This window comes from Sminthopsis crassicaudata, chromosome 3, assembly GCF_048593235.1.
Source record: "Sminthopsis crassicaudata isolate SCR6 chromosome 3, ASM4859323v1, whole genome shotgun sequence".
Classification (NCBI taxonomy): domain Eukaryota; kingdom Metazoa; phylum Chordata; class Mammalia; order Dasyuromorphia; family Dasyuridae; genus Sminthopsis; species Sminthopsis crassicaudata.
This window is the reverse complement of record NC_133619.1, coordinates 151,037,625-151,057,366: the sequence shown is the minus strand read 5'-3', so window position 1 is coordinate 151,057,366 and position 19,742 is coordinate 151,037,625. Positions and strand designations below refer to the sequence as shown.

At 32.1% G+C, this 19,742-nt stretch overlaps 1 protein-coding gene across 7 annotated transcripts in view; it reads right to left on the bottom strand.

Annotated features, from left to right (window-relative positions):
- The window catches only part of IPO5 (importin 5), a 110,898-nt gene that overhangs the window by 28,431 nt on the left and 62,725 nt on the right, over positions 1–19,742 (bottom strand). For all 7 annotated transcript variants that reach the window (XM_074299395.1, XM_074299396.1, XM_074299393.1 and 4 more), the window contains 5 exons: positions 12,094–12,174; positions 5,682–5,874; positions 2,704–2,806; positions 1,587–1,683; positions 1,286–1,390 (listed from right to left, as the gene is read on the bottom strand). In XM_074299395.1, the coding sequence (XP_074155496.1) occupies positions 1,286–1,390; positions 1,587–1,683; positions 2,704–2,806; positions 5,682–5,874; positions 12,094–12,174 (579 nt within the window). The remainder of the gene's footprint in view (positions 1–1,285; positions 1,391–1,586; positions 1,684–2,703; positions 2,807–5,681; positions 5,875–12,093; positions 12,175–19,742) is intronic.

The window sequence follows — 19,742 nt, the reverse complement described above, 5'->3', positions numbered from 1 at the left end:
AAGTTTAAATATGAATTCTACTGCGTCTTGTGAGTTGTTAGGCAGGCCAGTAAATCTTTCTATGTTTTGTCTTCCTGTGTCCAAATAAATAAACTTAAAAAAAAAAAAAATCTACTGTACTATTTAATAACAGGAAAATTATATTTGTTTAAGAAAAAAAATTGAAAAAATTAAATAACTTAAAATGGCTTGTGTCTATAATAGTCTCTAATACCTATTAAACTTCTGATTTGATTAAAGAATATACATATTAATGTCTTGGTACAGGACTGATAATAAAATTTAAGAATTAACCTAGTTAATTCTATGAAGGACAAAAAGTTATGAATAATGTATCAAATTTCAAAATGTGGATCACTATGAATAATGTGTCAATTTCCCAAAAGTCCCAACTATGGAAAGTACAAACAGGTTTGCTATTACTTGATGTTTTCTGTCTATGGCAATCTAATAAAGAAATGTAAAATTTCTTAATACTTCCACTTTGCCTCCCCCACCTCCCCATACCCCACACTTCACAAATAGTGATAGTGGAATGACAATAAAGGAGGCAGTAATTATGAAGAACCACTTTTTAGTCAATTTAAATATTTATCAAACTACTTGGTACCTTCAATATAAATTTTTTTGTCCAATGAACTAGTTATAAACTGAATCTATTATCCCCAAAAATGAAGCTAGAAAAAAAAGCTTTGAGCAAAATGTTTAAGATTGTTCTATACACTAGGAATTTATTTTATTTAACTCTCTCCTAAGGCCAAAAAGGTCATTATTTCATGAGCCTCTTGATTATCCCAATTTATAGAACCCACTAGTTGAAGTGGAGACACCTCCATTAGTTGTGAATGCTGTATATTTTTGTTTATGTATGTCCGCATCTACCAGGAAACAGAGACCATAGAACTTAACTAAGCTCAATGTAGACTTCAGTGAAAAGTTAGACACTGGGAAAAGTATAAAAATGTATGGAGATAATATGGCTTAAGTTTAAAAACTTTATGCTTCTATACAATGAATATCTTATCATATTGGTCAACTTAGCAACTTAGAACTAATAATTATATTCAATTAAGATGTCTTCATAATATTTATATGCATAACAGTACATATATGTATATATATCCTTCCAGTTTTGTAGAAATAAAAGTGCCCTAACTATACTCTAAATTTGGAATATTCAAAATTCCACAAGACAGTTTACAAAAGATAGAACGGTATATTAAAAAAAAAAAAAAAAAAAAAAAAAAAAGACAATAGTATCCTTAAGAGCTACATTTTTTCTTACCTGTAGGATTCCAGGTAACAAGTCTGCAAAGTGTTTGAGTAATGCAACATTATGCTCATTTGCAAGTACAAATGCAGCTGCAGCTCTTGCAGATAATGTCCTAATCTGAAAAGAGTCAAAACAATGTGGATCAGGAAAAATGTCATTCTTTTGTGCTGTAAATTCAAATTCTCCAAAACAGGATTCTGTTGTGTAAGCTTACCTTTTACTCTATTTTACTAAAACCTCATTATTAGTCTATTTGGAAATGAAATATATACATATATATGCTAAATTTTTAAGAAATATGAATTTTTATTACCGCTGGATGTTCCTGGTCTTGCATACACTGAACCAACATCCGTTTGATGACATCCAAATAATGCTGTTGTTGATTTCCAAAAATTCCAGGAAAGTTCCTAAAAAGTTATAAAAAACATACAATAACTATGTCTTCAGGTCAATGCTCAAATTATCTTACTATTGACTTACTATATAATTTTGCTCTAGGGTGGAAAACGTAAGTAAAAGTAATACCACAAAGGTTGGGCCTTAGGCTAGCCCTGGGCTCCTTCTCCCTGCTATTTTTACCTAACTTTGTCATCACTTTGGTTCCTAGTTGGAAGCCACTTTTGGTTTAAGAGATCAGTAGAAATAGTGATCAAATCTGAAGCAGGAATGATGACTGGGGAAGGGGCTTTTAAATATTTGGTCCTACTCCCAGCAATTCAGTTGGTTGAAATAATACAACACACATTAACAACAACAACAAGCTTATCAAATACCTACACTTCTCTTCTTTTTAAATGTTTAATTGAAAGTAAAAATATACTTTAATGAACATAGATTATGTTTCTTGGTGTGCTAATCAAATCATATCTTAACTATAACCAGGAATGAAAAGAATCCTAGATGTAAATTATTATGTAATGCAGATAAGTACCCCTAATGTATCATTTGTATACATATAAATATATGTCAAACATATTTTTGGAGGGAGGGGGGAAAAGAAAATATTTTCTCTTAAATTGGGACACTATACTTTTTTAAAACCTGGATATACAGAAAGGCACATAATGGAAAATATTTCTTGATACTGCCATAGCAGTAAAGGGGAAAGACTAATTTGATATATTTGAGTCCCTAATTATAAAGAAAAGCAAGATAATTCTATTTATGATTATTAGAAAAAGCAGAGGTCTGGTCTATAGAAAGCATAACATATATCTAAGACATTACTATCTACCTTTAATACAAAATGTAACAGCATTTAAATGTACGTGTATATGTAGATATACATGTATACACTCAACAGCATTTTAAATATCATAAAAAGTTGGAACAAATAAGTTCAGAGCTCTTACAGAGAGCTGAAACAAATATTAAATGTTTTATTTTCTTCCAAAAAATTACACCAATAACTAAATCCATGAATATACCAGAAAATGTGAAGGGCAGCTTCCCGCAGTCCCACATTTTGAGAACTGACTGAATCAAAAAGGAACTTCAGACCTTCTGGCCACTGGTTATTGCCATCCTCATCTGGAAGCAGAGAAATTTAGGCAGTAAATGTATAAGTAGACTTAAAAACTGAAGTTTCTTAAAGGGTGACTCCTCATTTAGGAAAAAAAAAAAAGGGAAGTCTATTTAATAGGATAATTTCAGAAAGATAAGTTTAATTGCTCAAAAAGGGTCAACTCATGTGTTTCACTATTATTAAATATGTAGGTACCAAAATGTTTCTCTTAAATGTAAAATTTAATAGCACATTTTTAAAAAAGTCATAAAAATCTGAATTTTAACTTTTACTATCATTTTCACTTAGACTCAAAACTATTTTAATTTCTTTCATAATTTAATGCAAATTTTATAGTTTAATAGCACAGAGAAAATTTTATTCCTAAGGTGACTTTTCATCAACTCATAGGGTTTTTTAAAAAGTCAACCTTTCTTACTTTGATAAGATGTTTTCAGCTTAAGGATCCATTGAAGTATACACATTCATATCCATAAATATTCTTTAGTTGAAAATCCATATAAAAATTTGAATATACAGGTAAGAAATACCATTTTGGGGATGTGAATGATGTAGTAGTTTCAAATAACTAAATTTCAATTAAATCAGCCTCAAGTAGAAAAATTCCACCACGAGTCCAATATTAAAAGAATCTGCTCCAAAGTACTTTTAAAATTCAATATTGAAGGGAATGAATTACAAAAGTGATTCTAATAAATAATATATAGATTATCAATTGTACTTTATAGATCTGTTCTCTTTATATGAAGTCTTCCAATCTTTGTGTCAAGGACTCTGAAATTCATGTTATCACCCTAAATGATACAAATTCCCCCAGTTTAAAAAAAAAAAAAAAGAATATTTAAGTAAACAAGAGAAAATTGCAAAGATTCAAGAAAAAAGAATTATGAAACATTCAAAGTAAGAGTTGACTTATAAATGGGCTGCATTCTAAAAGGTTCTTTTATAAATTGGTTATTTGGAATTTAGAATAATTTTGATATTATTAGTTATATTAGTTCTCTACTATAAAAATAGCAGTATGCATTGAACAAATAAGTGTCGTTATACTTAGAAATAAAGGGTACCCTTTTCTAAATCCTAGAAAATATCATGGATCCCCACTGTATTTGTATTGTTATAATCCATCAACTAAGAAAAATGTAAATTTAGTGTATTATAATTTTTTTATTGCTCTTAAATGTAACAGGTCCTTTATAAATTATAAAGGCCAGTATTAAAAGGCATTTGAAAAATTCAATGGATATGGGCAAAAGACATTCATTTATGTAGCTGCTTTAAAAAAATTTTTTTAAAACACTGAGTTATTATATTAAGTCAATTTCTTTTTGGCTTTTTTTTTTTTTTTTTTTTTTTTAAAGCTGAGGCAATTGGGATTAAGTGATTTGCCCAGGAAGTGTTAAGTGTCTGAGGTCATATTTGAAATCAGGTCCTTCTGACTTCAGGGCTGGTGCTCTATCCACTGTACCAACCAGGTGCCCCATTACTTTCTTTTCTAGAACTAAATAAAGATCAGAAAATGTACATAATGACAGCTCCTGAAATAATTTTAGTAGTTAGTTCCCAGGGGATTCTCTAAAGACTGAGAACCACTCTTCTAGAAGCTGATGCCTGTTTTTATGTCAAAATTCATGATCTTCTTCCCAGATATAGGTATATACCCCAATACTATTCCTTTGCATTTTGGCTAAGAATAGGATTGTTTCAGATTTATAAATGGAAGAAGATTGTCCTAGGATAATGAAAGAGACTTTACAAGAAAATGTATGTGAAAGAGACAGCTCTCTGAATTAGCCAAGTTGTGAAGAATGTAAACTGAAGAGAAAGGGTCCTTTTGAGACAGTTAGTGGGGAAGTAATTTGGGGTGAAGTCATGGACCCTAAAAGGGCAAAGCAGAGTATGTAACTTGTACAGCACTCTTTCTACAAAACTAATAGCTGCTTCAAAGTAATACTGGCACTAAAATTATTATCCATTCCCCACTTTAGAGATAAAGAAACTGAGGTTCAAAAAGGGTCAGTGATTTATCCATACCCATGGTTAAACAACTAGTATTAAGAGATGGGACTTGAACTCTGTTCTTGTCTTTCTCCATTTTTTAAAAGTACACTACTCAGTACCCAAATTAAAATCAACTTCACTGAGCACAATAAAGCTCAGTTGATCAGCATTTAAATATGATGGATTAGAGGGAAATGAAACAAACACAATGTGCCATAGTAAGCTCTTTAAAGCTAAATAAGAGGATGTGGCTAAACAGTGATTTCTGTCAGATAGATTCAAAAGCATTTATTTTTATAATGGAATGAGGGAACTAGGAAAGATTAGACAAGAAAAGTAATTCAAAAAACTTGGCAACTTGTAGCTTCAATTTTATCTGCTGTGAATTTTCAGACATTGGATATATCAATAATTCAAATTTTGAAAGATTCCAATATCCCAAATCAAGTAATTTTAAAAATGAACTGCCATTTTGTTATTTTTCACAACTTCACTGCCAGAATTAATAGATACTTTTACTACTGGTTTGCCAGTACTTCTAAATCTTTGCCAAAATGTAAGAGGTAAAACATTGACATGACTGTTCAAGTGATTTTTTTCCTTAATTACAAAGTGAGTTAAATGTTAAATACTAAGTGGTCTTACAAAAAGAGGTAAACTGATCTTATTAAGCACATCTGATGCATAATTTATTGCCAATCACACAGAAAATGTGAAATTATAATTATGCATAAGGAGAAGCATAATATGTACACTTGAGAGATTATTCAAAAAACTTCACAACAGTCCTCATAAGCAAACCAGGAACTTTACTCCAAAAGAAACTTAGGGGATAATATATTTAAGTTTTCTATTTCTGCATTTTCATTTCACACCTACCTATTAAATTCCTGGCCAGCTCAGCAGCAATATCACAGACTTTTTTCCTCATGCTAGACTGTGTTTCCATCTGAATAATTAAGAGTAGTTCAGTTTTGATGGCACTCTGAACATCAGAAGGAAGAGTTGGATAGACTTCTTCAAAAGCAGAGGACAAAAGACGTCGTAGGAGGACAGCAGCCATTTGTCTAGCCTAAAACAGAAAACAAATTTCGTATCAAGTATTCTGGAGAAAAAAAAAAAAATCTAAGTTAATTACATTCCATTTCAATACATTTCAATTTTCATTTCATTTCATTTCAATTTCATTTCAATTACATTCCATTTCAATACATTTCAATTTTCATTAGTAGATTTTTACAATTCATCAGAAAATTCCTCTTTCCTTGATATGATACTCCTAGCCCCCACAAATGAAATTTAAGGTATATCAAAATTTTCCATCTATTTGTTTTTGTTCATTCATGGCAGAATTTTGAACCAACACTTGCCTTTCATTGCTATGGAAAACCACTAAATAAAGTTCCTTTTAAATTCATCTTTTCACATTAAACATAGTTCTTCAACCCTTGCCCATCATTCTGCATGACTGCCCTTTGACAAAGTAGTTTGGGAGAACGCTTTCAAGTCATTTTATTCCTTAACTAAGATCTACACAAATGAGAACACTATAGAAGCCCATTTGGTTTTCCATTTCTAATGACTTCCATTTGGGAGTATTTTCTCTTTCAAGGACATGCTCAGGTGCGGTTAAATCCTTTATGAAGCTTCTCTTATTCCACTTGTTATAAATAAGCTCTTAGCAACAAACTATTCAGACTTTTCTTAATGAACTTAAACTTACATTCTCGTTTTTATCAGGCTTATCCCTAGTTTATCCAGGTTAACCCTAGGTCTGGGACTTCTTTTATTTCATCTTTGTATTCTTAACATCTAGGCACAATATTATCCTCATGTAGTAGCTTAATATTTGTCAAATTCAATGGGAATTTTCAGATCAGCTTTACTATAAAACTTTAGACTCAACTTACCAAAACAGTTATTTTATGCTGTTTAAAATCCCTAGAGTAAACCATCTGTGCCTTTGGATTCCAGAAAAATAAGGACTTTCTGTTAAAATACTAACACCTTAGATTTCTAATCATCCTTAAGATTCAAGTATCGTAAGTTTTAAATTACTATGAATAGATCATAAGTATTTTTTCTACAGGTTTTTTGGAATTTTATAATCCAGAGTTAAACCTCTAACTTTTAGCTAGAAGGAGCCAAACTCAAAAATTACTTTGTTTTTACCTTAAAAACCTTGTTTTAAACTTTAAAACAATATCCTAATTTTCCAAAGACAGAACTTTCTAATTTTATTGCTCTCACAGCAATAGAAGACACAAATATTACTACTAAAACTCCATTTTCCAATGTCTAGCACAGAGTAAATACTTAAAAAGATTTCTTTGCTTTCTTTCCAGACCATATAATTTATCCTTCCAAATTTGGTGCTTTTATTGGCCTTCCTTTCATATACTATGTACTTTCTAGTTCTCATCCATGTTGTTAGATGACTGTTAAGGAAGTTAGGTTCACACAGAGGATAGAGCACTGAACCTGAAGTGAGGAAAACCTAAATTCAAATCCTATCCCAGACACTCACTAGCTCAGTGACACCATAGAGCCAAAGTTCCTTAATCTCTCAGCTTCAGTATCCTGATTCATAAAATAGGAATAATAGCACTTACTTACAGAGATGCTGTGATGATTAAATGAAATACTATTTGTAAAGTGTTTTTGCAAAATTTAAGAGAGCTATATAAACATTAGCTCATTACTAGAGTTAAGAATTTAATCATCAAACTTAAGTCCAATTGAATATACCTAAAATCTTGTTTTTAGATCAGTTCATTAACTTAAGTTTAACTTTTTTAAGAGTTTATTTAAAATTTTCCAAATATTAACTCCTGTCCTCAGAGGCTCCAGAAACAGGCACCTTATTAGTGTTTGTATCTATAAACTTAGTATATCTTGGGCACAATACCTGACACACAGAAGGCATTTGTTGACTGATACAATTATTTTTAACCTCTTCGTGAACCCTACGTGATGGTTCCCATCTACTAAGTGGCTTCAGTGGAACACAAGATCCTCCAAGTAATGTTTTCTTGAGGATATGAAATACCCTGTTTCATCTTTGTCTCAAACTTCAAGACACTTTAGCAGGCCATAATTTTATTGAGTTATGGTCAAATTAGGCTAATATGAATATCAAAACACTTCAACTTCTCTGCTACCCTCTAAAAAATAAAAACACTAAGAAACTTTAAATGTTATCTTTATTTTTGATAAAGAAAACATGTTTTCCATCTATTTGTTGTTGTTCACTTACAGTAAAATTTGAACACTATCCTTCAAAGCTATGGAAAATTATTAAATAATACTCCTTCTAACTATATAACAATAATAGTAAAAACAGGAGGGAAAAGTTTTCAGTAACATTGTGCCAAGATATCTGGTTATTTCCTATCTACAAAACAGGCTCTTAAAAGTTTCAAATCCAAACACCACCAGAATTATTGATGCTGCACACATATATGATTGTTGGCAAAAATATCATTTACATCCTAGTTCCCAAATTTTGATTTGTATTAAATATTTTCATACTGACAGTTCAGTTGTGTTTAAACAGATTCTGGATGTTTTAAGACATGCCTAAAGAATGTGCCATAATTCCATTTTGTAGAGAAAATAGCTTTTCACATGCAAAATAAAAATACTTCAAATTTAGGCAAAATGAAAAACATTCTCCATGTGGCCCCATTGCAATGTTTCACAACAGATACCTACCCTCTGAGGACAGACATGTTTTTATCTTTGTATTCCCTGGGACCTAAAACTTTGCCAACCCTACTGAAGGTTCTTAAAGGTTATTGAAAAATCATTCATGATCACCGGATCGAGAACTTTAAGGGGCTCATAAAAGATTATTTAGTCTAATGCCCCCTAATTTTATAGGTGAGGAAACTAAGTCCTAGAGGGCTTAAGTCCAAAGTCTCACTGATAATATGTTGCAGAAATAAGATTTAAACTCAAGCTCATATAATATCACAATTTATTTTGTAAAAATATGTATTGATTTATGTAATTATTAGCAAAAGATTTAAAAATGAACTTGAATGCAGGGGGCTCACAATACTCTTAAAATGCCAACGTTTAATTTTTACAGGCTAAGAACTACTCTAGAAATATATACAAAAAAAGATAATTGATGAACCAGACCCTATAGAACCTGAACTCTCATTTTGCGCAGGGCAAAGTTATACCATACAATCAAAATATTTTAAAGCGACCTAAAAGTGTTCACTAAATTGATGAACACTTATTTAAGAAATGTAGGCCCATATAATACTAACATGGAAGGAAAGGAGAACATAGGAGAAAGAATATTGGGCTCAAAATGAGAAAACTAGACCACAGGTGTTACTTGATGTTTTCTAGCTTACAGTGAGTAAATCAAACTTTTCAAACCCCAGTTTCCTAAAATGAAAATGTCTCTCTCATACAATTATTGTTATTCATATTTCAGAAGAATACAAATAAGTGACCCAAAGGCCAATTAAGAAATAGCTATATTGAGTTGTAAGTATGCTGCAAGTCACAATGATGACTCAAGCATGAGAAATGCCATAAAAAACACTGCTATTAAGGCCAGGTAATGATCAGAAATAGGACAGAGCCAGATGTCACTTTGAAAGTGAAGGATAATGGACAATCACAGTTCAACTGTTATTCAACTATCTGTAAACATCCAGGAACAACAGAAGGCCTCCAGAGACAGATAGGATTTAAGGACATACATAAGGTGAGGCATGGATGATTGCTACCAGGAGAGGGCAGTGTATCATACACAGATCCAATGAAATGTCACTCAATTCTGCTTTAACTTGACAGGTACATGTATTCCTTCAAAGGAAATTATGAAATAAAATCCACAGAAAAGATGAGGGAAATGAGAGTTGGAGGATAAAACTCAAAAACTTAGTGATACATGGCTGAAGGGGAAGGGGTAAAGAGCTATCTCAGTGCTTATAGTACCAGAAGATAGACAATGACACTTAGGAAAAAAACTTTTAATTGTGAAAGCAGGCTGCAGCTTGGGAGTGGCATTACTGCTGTTTTTCAAGGAAGAAACTAACCATAAGAAAATACAAAATTACGCTCAGATTTTTATCTAAGTTATGGCAAAATTGATCAATGTGGGTAGCCATCATCCAAGTAACAACCCTTCCATGTCTTCTTATTCTATAAGGTTCTGTCCTTATCATCTTTACAGCTATGAAACAAGGATCAAACCACTGGGGTATATGTGATCTTAATAATTTATTCGATATTTTTGGATTTGGCTTCATTTACTTTGTAAAATGACCCAAATTCTATGATCCTGTGAGCACACATTTGATATTTTATCTTGGCAATTTTTCAATTTCACTTTGAGTTTATATTGGATATTAAACAGCAAATCTAGACCACACACAGGACCAGGTAAGCATCCAATCCTCTATGTAAAGAAAGCGCCATGTAGGTTTTTAAATAAATCTGAAAGCCAGAGATAAGAACGCACAAAGAAACTCTATTAATGGTAGTTGTGAAATAAATGCAAACAATCCCAATCTAGTCTAGCAAATAAAAGAGAAGACTAAAGTTAACCTGTAACTTTTTTGGGGGGGAGAAACTGGAAACAAAGCTTAAGTGGTAAAGCAAGTTGTACCTATATCAACACCTTTTGTCATTTATCTCTACCCCTAGCTACTATATCAACATATTGGAAATGGAATGTATGAAAGTACAAAGTATGTTTTATAACACTTCCTAAAATGATATAACTACATATAATTAAAGGACAGCCTTTAAATTGTGGTCTGGTAAAAGTGTGACTATATTGTATATACTGAGGCAGAACCCTTAAGTCACACAAATACCATCATCAATCCATTCTCTTTTTTTACTGGGAAGAGCAAAAGGAGGTAGAGAAAACCAAGCTGATCCCATAAGTGCATGAAGTTCCCAGTGAAGAAAACTAATGCTACAGATCAGCAGCTGCTTTGCAACATGTAGCTTGCTCAGGGATAGAGTCAGAGGTCAACCTTAACCCAGGTCGTCTTCCATACTCTCAAGCAACCTCTCTATCCATTACATTAATTTCCTTTCAAGTCATATAATAAAATTCATTTTTACCTATCCCACACAAGAAATGTTAGCCTTTAATGTATCTACCAAGTACCTTTTGGAGCATTAAACTGAGACAAGGGATTGCTAGGTGGTGGCAGTGGATAGAGAACCAGCCCTGAAGTCAGGAGGACCTGAGTTCAAATTTGGCCTCAGACACTTAACACTTCCTGGCTGTGTGACCCTGGACAAGTCATTTAATGCTAACTGCAAGGGGCGAGGGGGAGGACAGGACTGGATGGACACACAGACAAATTTAAAATCATTTGAGATGTCATCTTTATTTCCATTTGTCCTTTAACAAGAAATCGTAGCATTTAAAAAAATATTTCAATATATTAAGTTTTAAGTAAAAAGATCACTATTTTAGTATACTTTCAAAATCTAGTTTAAAAATTCTTTAATCCATTAATTTTGATAATTTTTTCCTAGTAAACACTGAAATTCTATGTTTTCATAACTAAAGATTTTGTTTTTAGATAACTTTCCTTATAAAGTCTCAAATACAGTATTTTTTAAAAAGTACATTCCTTCAAATTGGCTTGTAATCTTAAAAACTCAACTTATTAAAAAAAAAATAGAAAGCAAGATTAAGGGAGATGAGATACAATCCTAGGTTCTTGGACTCTGTTTTCACATACAAAAGTCTGAAAGTAGTGATTTTATTTTTTTGAAATATTGTTAGGTTTTTCTGATTTGTGAATGTATCTTTCAAAATGGAAAGTTTGAAAAATTATCAATATTAATGTTTGCTTTGTAACTAGAAACAAACAAAAACTTACCTTTTGATGGTTTATCAACATGGACACAGGCAAGATTTAATCAATTATTCAGTCATATATTGAATAGGATAAATAGTGTGTGATTCTCAGTGGATTTTCAAAGAGAAGATGGATTTCAAAGAGAAGAAGTTCTGACTACAACTTACCTGGGGGCAAATAGTCATATCCTGGATCTTAGTTTCTTCATTTGTAAACTGAGAGGCTGGACCAGATTTCTAAGAACTGTCCCAGGATTATAATCCTTCTATATTTCAGTTTTCTCAGATTATACAATGAGGGGATTGAACTATATTCTTTTAGGGTAGATTCTCTATATAATCTGTATATAAGCTCTTACTATAAATAAGCTTTCTACTACTCCTATAGTACAATTTAATTATTTTAGAGAATGAAGGAATTTTCAGATGCTTTAATACCTCCTCAGCAGCAGTTGTATTTCTGATGGCTTGCAAGAGGAATGTGATCTTAGATTGTCCAGGGATATTCTCATAGGTTTCCTAAGAGGAAAAAAAAATTAAGATTTAATATAAAAATTATCTCTCCTAAACCATCCCACTCTTCACTTTTTCATTATCTCTTACTCCTCTCTATTCAATCATTTGACAAGTCTTGATTCTACACATCCTCCAAAATTTTCTCTATTCACATAGCCAACATAGTGGTTCCTATTCATCATCTATGTTGCCTTGACTATAATAACCTCCTAATTAATCTTGCAATCTTTTTAAGTCCCCCACAGAATTGCTGATGATATTCTTACAGCACAAATTTGGCCACGCAACTCCCCTTATAAAGAAAGCAAGTGGCTCTCTTTTGACTCTAGGATAAAAACCAAGCTTCTGTTCTGCATTTAAAAACTTCCATAATCTCACTCCAGCCTAGCTTTCCAGGCTTACTACAACCATGCCATTTCCCTTCACACTTTGTTTCCCAGCCACACTGGTCTACTTATTCTCTTCACAGCATATTCTAACTCTTATATCTGTATAACATTGTACAAATTGTGCCATAAATTTGGGAACTACAATGTTATTTATGTCTCCTCCCCCCAATTGTTAACACCATCCCTTATATTACCTTTTAAGATTTTGTGAATATTTTGAATATGTTTCTCTTTGTACATACTGTCATTCTTTCCCCCCATAGTACCTTTCTTGAGGGCAAGGGCTATTTTCAATTTTTCTTCACATACTAATAGCTAGCATTTATATAATATCTATTTTATATACCAGTTCTGTGTACCAAGTACTTTACAGATATATCACTTGATGTTCAAAACCACCCTGGGAAGTAGTTACTATTATCCCATTTTGCAAGTTGAGAAAATTGAGACAAACACAGTTGACAGCTAGTTAAATATCTGAAGCCAGATTCTTTAGGCCTAGTATATGGTTAGAAATGAGAAAATGCTGTTGATTAAAAGAATTACAAAACAAAGAATACTATCATTGAAACATATGCCTAGAAAATGAAGACTGGTTACAGAGTTAGGATTTACTTAGGCATAACTCATTTCCTTCCTAGTATTCGAGGTCCCTAGTAGTACCTCATTAAGGATTTAGTCAGTCAAGATACTCACAAGATGAGGTGGTGATATTGATGAGATCTCTAAAAGAGGCTAATGACTCAAGAAAATACATAGAAATAGATATGTTAATGCTTAAAGCATGGATATAAGACTGCACTAAGAAAAGGATGATATAAAACACCAAGATAGGAAGGAATCAAAGGCACTTGTCAAAAGTGACACATTTGTACTTGAGACACAATACCCAGAAATCTATGTCAGAGATTTTAGTGGTTTAATTTTCTCCCTGTCATTTTACTCAATCACCCATTGTCGCTCCTCCCCCCCCCAAAATCCGTGTTGCCTAATCACTTTTCCTGCATGCCTCTCTCCCCTACCTATTTCTTATCATCATATTCTTTTTCAAGCCTGGCAGCCAAAGTTTTTTAGTCCACCTCCTGTCTCTCACTCCCACTTCTAATTCCTTTCCCTCCTCTTTTTCTTTCTCTCTGGGACAGGAGAATGAAAAACATAGATTGTAACAATGTTTCAAGGATGAGTTCTGAGGAGCCTTATGAGAAAACACTGACCTGACTGAGTTGTTACTAATCTTTCAAGAGTAAGGGGGCACTTTTTTTTTGCTGAGGCAATTGGGGTTGAGTAACAGCAGCTAGGAAGTGCTAAGTGGCTGAGAGCAAATTTGAACTCAAGTCCTCCAGACTTCAGGGCTGGTGGTGCTCTATTCCTCTGCATCAGCTAACTGTCCCTCACTTTTAAATTTTTTGAGGATATATAATACTAGTATATATTTAAAACAAAATGTTTTTAAAAATCAGTAACTAAGTATTTTATTAGTTACAACAGCATCTACATAACTTAGCATACAAATGTCTGCCTTATAACTTTAGAATTAGATGGGATCTTAGAAATCACTGAATAAGTTAGCCCTTTATAAATAGCGGAAACTGACTTCCTCAAGGTCATAAAAAAGTATTAGAGCTTGTAGGCTTTACAAGCATTAATACTTAGAACCTCTGTCTTTTTCCCTGTGTTTGATAAATTTGATAATCACCAAAGTGATATTTCAACAAATCTATTTCTGTGTACATATGGATGTTAAGACCCTTTGCAATAATAACTACATGATGATCACCACAGGTTGGGACCTATTAGTTCATCCTCCTCGTTTTTAGGATAAGCCTCATCTTCATCTCTTCCCCAGAACAAGGCCATCAATAGAATGATCATTTCTTCTGCATTCTCTAAACCAAAGATTATCCAATATTGGTTTAAATTACTTAAGGTCACTACAGAGCTATATATGACATGGAATCAGAAATCAGGGTAGGAAACATCAAAACAATTTATTATTTTCTGAGCTACATATTCCTTATCTTCACCAGATAAACTATAAAAATTTTTTTCATGTAATTATATACTATTCAAAAAATATGCCTCAAAATCAGAAGACTTAGAACTGATATGAATACGAGTTCATCAAAGATACACCAATATTTAAATTGTGACTTCACTTTTTTTTCTCAAGATGTCAAATTTCCCCCCCTAACTTTACTATCCACTTACCATTAATCCACTTATTCATTAATAGAAGGGAAGCATTACATTTAATATGTCCTATGAATATATGCCTCTTTAAGACTAAACACTTTAGGCCAAGGTAAAGTTTGCTATTTGGCTGATGACATTCTAATAAAGTTATAATTATTATTATTTATAATAGAAGTTTAGAAAGCACATATATTCTCTGGTTTGATCCAGATTCCAGTGAAACAAGATTAAGTATATCTCCATTTTGAGGTTTAGGAAACTTAGGCGACTTTCCCAGGATATTACTAAGTGAAGCTGTTATTACCAGAATAGAAATCTGTCTCCTAGTCCAGTACCTCTTTTCTCACAACTTAGGAACCTGATTATTTTCTTCCTTATGAGAAATATTCTCACTGAAGGTACATTGTAGCTTGTTGGAGGAAAACTACTAAATGTCAGGGGTTACAGAAATTTTGAAAAACTTAAGCTCTTTGGATAATATGATAGATTCACAAATTCAAAATGATACTAATGACTACAGAATTCTATAGAAGCTGGTAAATGATGTTTCTTCATCTCAAAATCACACAAGTCAGGTATAGATAATTTCAAATTTAAAGGTAAAAATAAAATTTGAATATTCAGTGCATTTAAATCATATGGTTTATCTGAACAGCCATAGTAGTATTGATGTTAAGTCCTCAGAATCTTTAGACATTCGTGAATTTTTAAGATTCTTTAGGAATTTATACTCAATATCAATGAACATAAAGTATAATGTAAAGTATGCAAACTCTCATCAGAGATAGAATGGGATGAGATACAGCAGGATGAAATGGAAAATGCATTAACTGAATTTAAGAGGCAGAACACTTTAGTTCAAATTTTTAATTCTTAACTTAGCAATAATGAGGCTTCGGGCCAGACACTTCACATTTGAGTCTTAGTTTGCTCTTCTATAAAATTGACCATGATACAATATTCAGGGGTAAAAAATAAGATCTATGTGAATTTGAGTCAGTATTATTAGGTATGCAACATTGGTATTTTTTAGTGTCTATAAATCCTTTATCCAGAAAGTTTTGGAGAATCTTTTTTGTCATTTATCTTTAATAATAGGCAAAGATATCACCCATAAATCAAATTTAATTACAAAGATTAGGGTTAAAATGCTAGTCAGTAAAGTCTACCATATTTTGAAATTCCTAGAAACTCAATCTCTTTTTTCACCAGTCTCTAGGCCCTATGGGGGACATCTGCATAGTATTTTATACCTATATTCATGCATAAGCCTTTAAAAAAAAATGCAAAATACCAAATTATATTGTCTTCTAGATTTGCAGTAAATGGAGTATAGTCTTCTTAGAGTATGGTTTCCACTATAAAATAGAATTCTTCTAATTTTTTGGCTTATGATATCTTCTCTACTTTGACTACCATAGTAATTATCAAATCAAGTATGATTACCTCTGATTAGAATTTTGTTTCTGAGAAAAGAATAGTTTGGAAATGAAAATTTGTGACTATAGATAACTTCTAACTTCTTATAAGGATAACTTAGCTTAGATTAAAAAAAAAAAAAAGGCAGACTACATTCCAGGGTTCCCAAAAGATGATCTAATCTAAACTTAGATGCTGAGGAAGCAGGAAAATTAAAGATTTACCAACTTGGGAAAAAGAAACACTTTGCCTTCAATAAAAAATTACCCATATTCATTTTTTTCTGACTTAAAAAAAAAAGTTCCATGTAAACAAATTTTCCAAGTACAGTAAAAAGTTAAAATTTTCAAGCCATTATTAATAAGAGGTATCACCTATATTGATGATTTTATTGGTGTAGACAGGAAATTCCCAGATAAGGAAACTCCCTTTACTATTTCAGGCAGACATTTTTTCTGTAAACCTGTGGTAAGAGAATTTCTGGGATACTTAGAGGTTAAGTGACTTACCCAGAGTCACACAGCCAGTATATGTAGGAGAGGCAATACTTGAAACCAAGTATTCTTGGCTTCTAATATGGTTCTCCTCATGCAACACAAAAAGGTAAATTTGCTTATTACCTTCTATTCATATTATGGTTATTAAAATAAGAAAGCACAGTAACTGTAACAATATCAAGAGAGAATCTAAATGATCTCACTTTAGTTCACTTGCTTCCATTTTCTGGATCTTGGTCACTTTGGGTGAATCATTTCATTTCTCTGGTACGAGTTTCCTTTTAAAAATTAGGTTGACTGGATGACACCCTCCCCACCCCCTGCCCTTGCATCCTGCAAGCTCTAGATCTGTGAACCAGGTAATCCTGTGTGGATCAATAATCCAAGAACCTGTAGCTTCTTCTTTAATGTGCCATTTATATCACTATGAAGAGTCAGACCTCTAGAACAATTCAGTAGATGGTCCTTTTTTTAGATTGCCCTGCAGCCAAATTGTGATGAGTCTCCGAACTTAGCCATGCTGGTCTTTGGACAACAAACATAGAATAAGCCTATTATTGGAATCCTTTCAGTGCCAGGAGGAACTTCTAGAGTTTGCATTCCTCTGGCAGAGACTTCTGGAATTAGGGGTCATTTATACACTATAAAGAAGTACATAGGTAGTTGTATATAAAACACATCATCGTTATGCATGTTTGAAGTTGCCATTCAGTATAACTTTTTCAATAATAGAAAAACTAGTGGAGATATTTACCAGGTCAGTACATAAATGTTGGCAAAGAAAATCCACCAGTATTTTGGTCATATCTGATTCTGTCACTGTTAAGAGGAAAGCCTTTTTATCTTTCTCTTTTTTCTAAGAGATGTTATGTTATATTAAGTAGTATTTAAAATAGTGAGTAGCAAAATGGGAAAAAAAAAACAAACAAAAACCCAACCTACTTCCATCTCCTAAGACTATTAAGTAAATTGCTAGGGAGCTAGTCTCTCTCTTCCTTTCATCCAACTTCCATTGATATTAATGAAGTTTTTTTTTTCCTTCTCCCAGGATCAAAGAGAACAAAACTTTCTGGAGAAAATGAACAGGGACAAAATCCACTCAGAATAAAAACTTTGACTTTAAGTTATACTAAGAATTCTAGTCATGGGTTTACACATAAATCATTTTCTTTAATGAATACCCCAGTTTTCAATTTGTTCTCTTTCATAACTATTTCATCATAATTTTTCTGTTTCTAAAAAATTGGGAATATTCTATTTCTCCCCCAAACATCTAAAGATTCATTTTGGGAAGAAAGTGGAAAAAGGTTCTTATAAATTTTTGTCATTCTGAAGCTAACTTTTGCTTAAAAGAAAATTCACTCATATAGAAGGATTTTATGATACTGTCTTCCTTTTTTAAATACAAAGATAAAACATTAAAGCCTACTGATAAAAATGATTCACATAGTATATGCAGAGAACACAAAGAAACAATATCCACAATAAAAAGTAACATCTCACAACAAAATTTCCAAAATACAATCTGCAATTTGATAAAAATGAAAGACATTTACTGTACTCTAACAACTCTGAACACAAAATAAGCTCCCTTCTTTAATAGTTTGACATTCATGTGTCAACAAAGTTTATTATATTTAGATAGTATATATTACATGGACTTTCCCTAAATACAAATTCTTCAAGTTCAAAGAAAATTTATAAAAATCTTTTATCACATTAAGCCACAGCAACAGCCCATTATCTTGTTTGATTTATTAAGATGAATAGATTAAATCCAAAAGTTCAAATTTAATGCAACATTAGCAATTTAGTTTTCCTATTACTAAAATTCAGTTGTTGGCAGCTATGTAATATTAGTTTATGGTTACCAATTAAGTCTTATATATTATATATGTAATATAACATATAACTTATAATTGACTTCTCATAAAGTGATAAAATCACCTTCAACCATTTTGCCAGTTAAAAAATTTATGGATATAAATAATGAGATAATCAATAGTCACAAGTGTGTGTGTGTGTGGGGGGAACCAACACATTAGTGCCTAAGTCTTCATTATAAAACTAATGAGAACACTGCTTTTTCCTCAATTGTTTCTTCTGAAAGAATGTGCTGAACTCACAAACAAAGTGATAAAAAAGACCAAAGACAGCCACCAATAGGAATTCATGCTAAACAGACACTGGTATTTAGTTCAATGGGAGAGAGATTCCCCACTAAGCTTGACAATAGAGATTTAAGCAACTGGAGGAATGAGAATTAACCTAGCTTACTAATTATAATACCATTCTTTGCTTTGCAAAAACAAAAAGTTCTACTTCAGAGTTAGCTGAGACAAAGTGTTTTATTTTGTTTTGAAAAAACAATCTACTACCAAAAAGCCTCATGGCAAAAGAAATAGTTTTCTTTAAAATATTTTCCTCAAGAACCAAATTTCAAGCACTGAAATGATTTAAAAGGAAAAAAAAAAAATCCTGAAGCTATACAGTTATAATTCCTATTCAAAAATCACTATGATTTTAAAGATGACTAAATCCTTCAAAGGGAGGGGGGAAAGGAAGAGACAAGATGGCAAATACACTTTCCTGGTTATAGGTATATATAAAACAATTCTTTGGCCATGGTAACTCAGAAACAAAACAAATTCTTTGCTATGTGATAATATCTGCCACATAGTACAATAACACAATTCAGAAAAGCTTTTCTTCATTCCCCAGCTTCCAGAAGGAAGTCCATTTGTAGGTAACCAAGATTAAAAAAAAAAAATATATATATATATATATTATTTATATATATATAAACTGAAGATAATTTCTTTCATCCTTTTCAGGTAGCCAACCTGATGAAGCTATGGATCAAACAGGCAGCAAGTACTCTAAAGACTAAGCTATACTTTCTCTGTTCTCAGACGTGCTAATGGCCCTAGAATACAGGAAAAAAATCCCCTAACTTCCCTCATGTGTCACAAAAATGAGAGCACATGGCTCCCTGGAGTCGGAGAATATTTGCCAAAAAAAAAAAAAAAAAAAAAAAGACATAACATATGAAAGCTTGGTTGTGGAGTTTTTT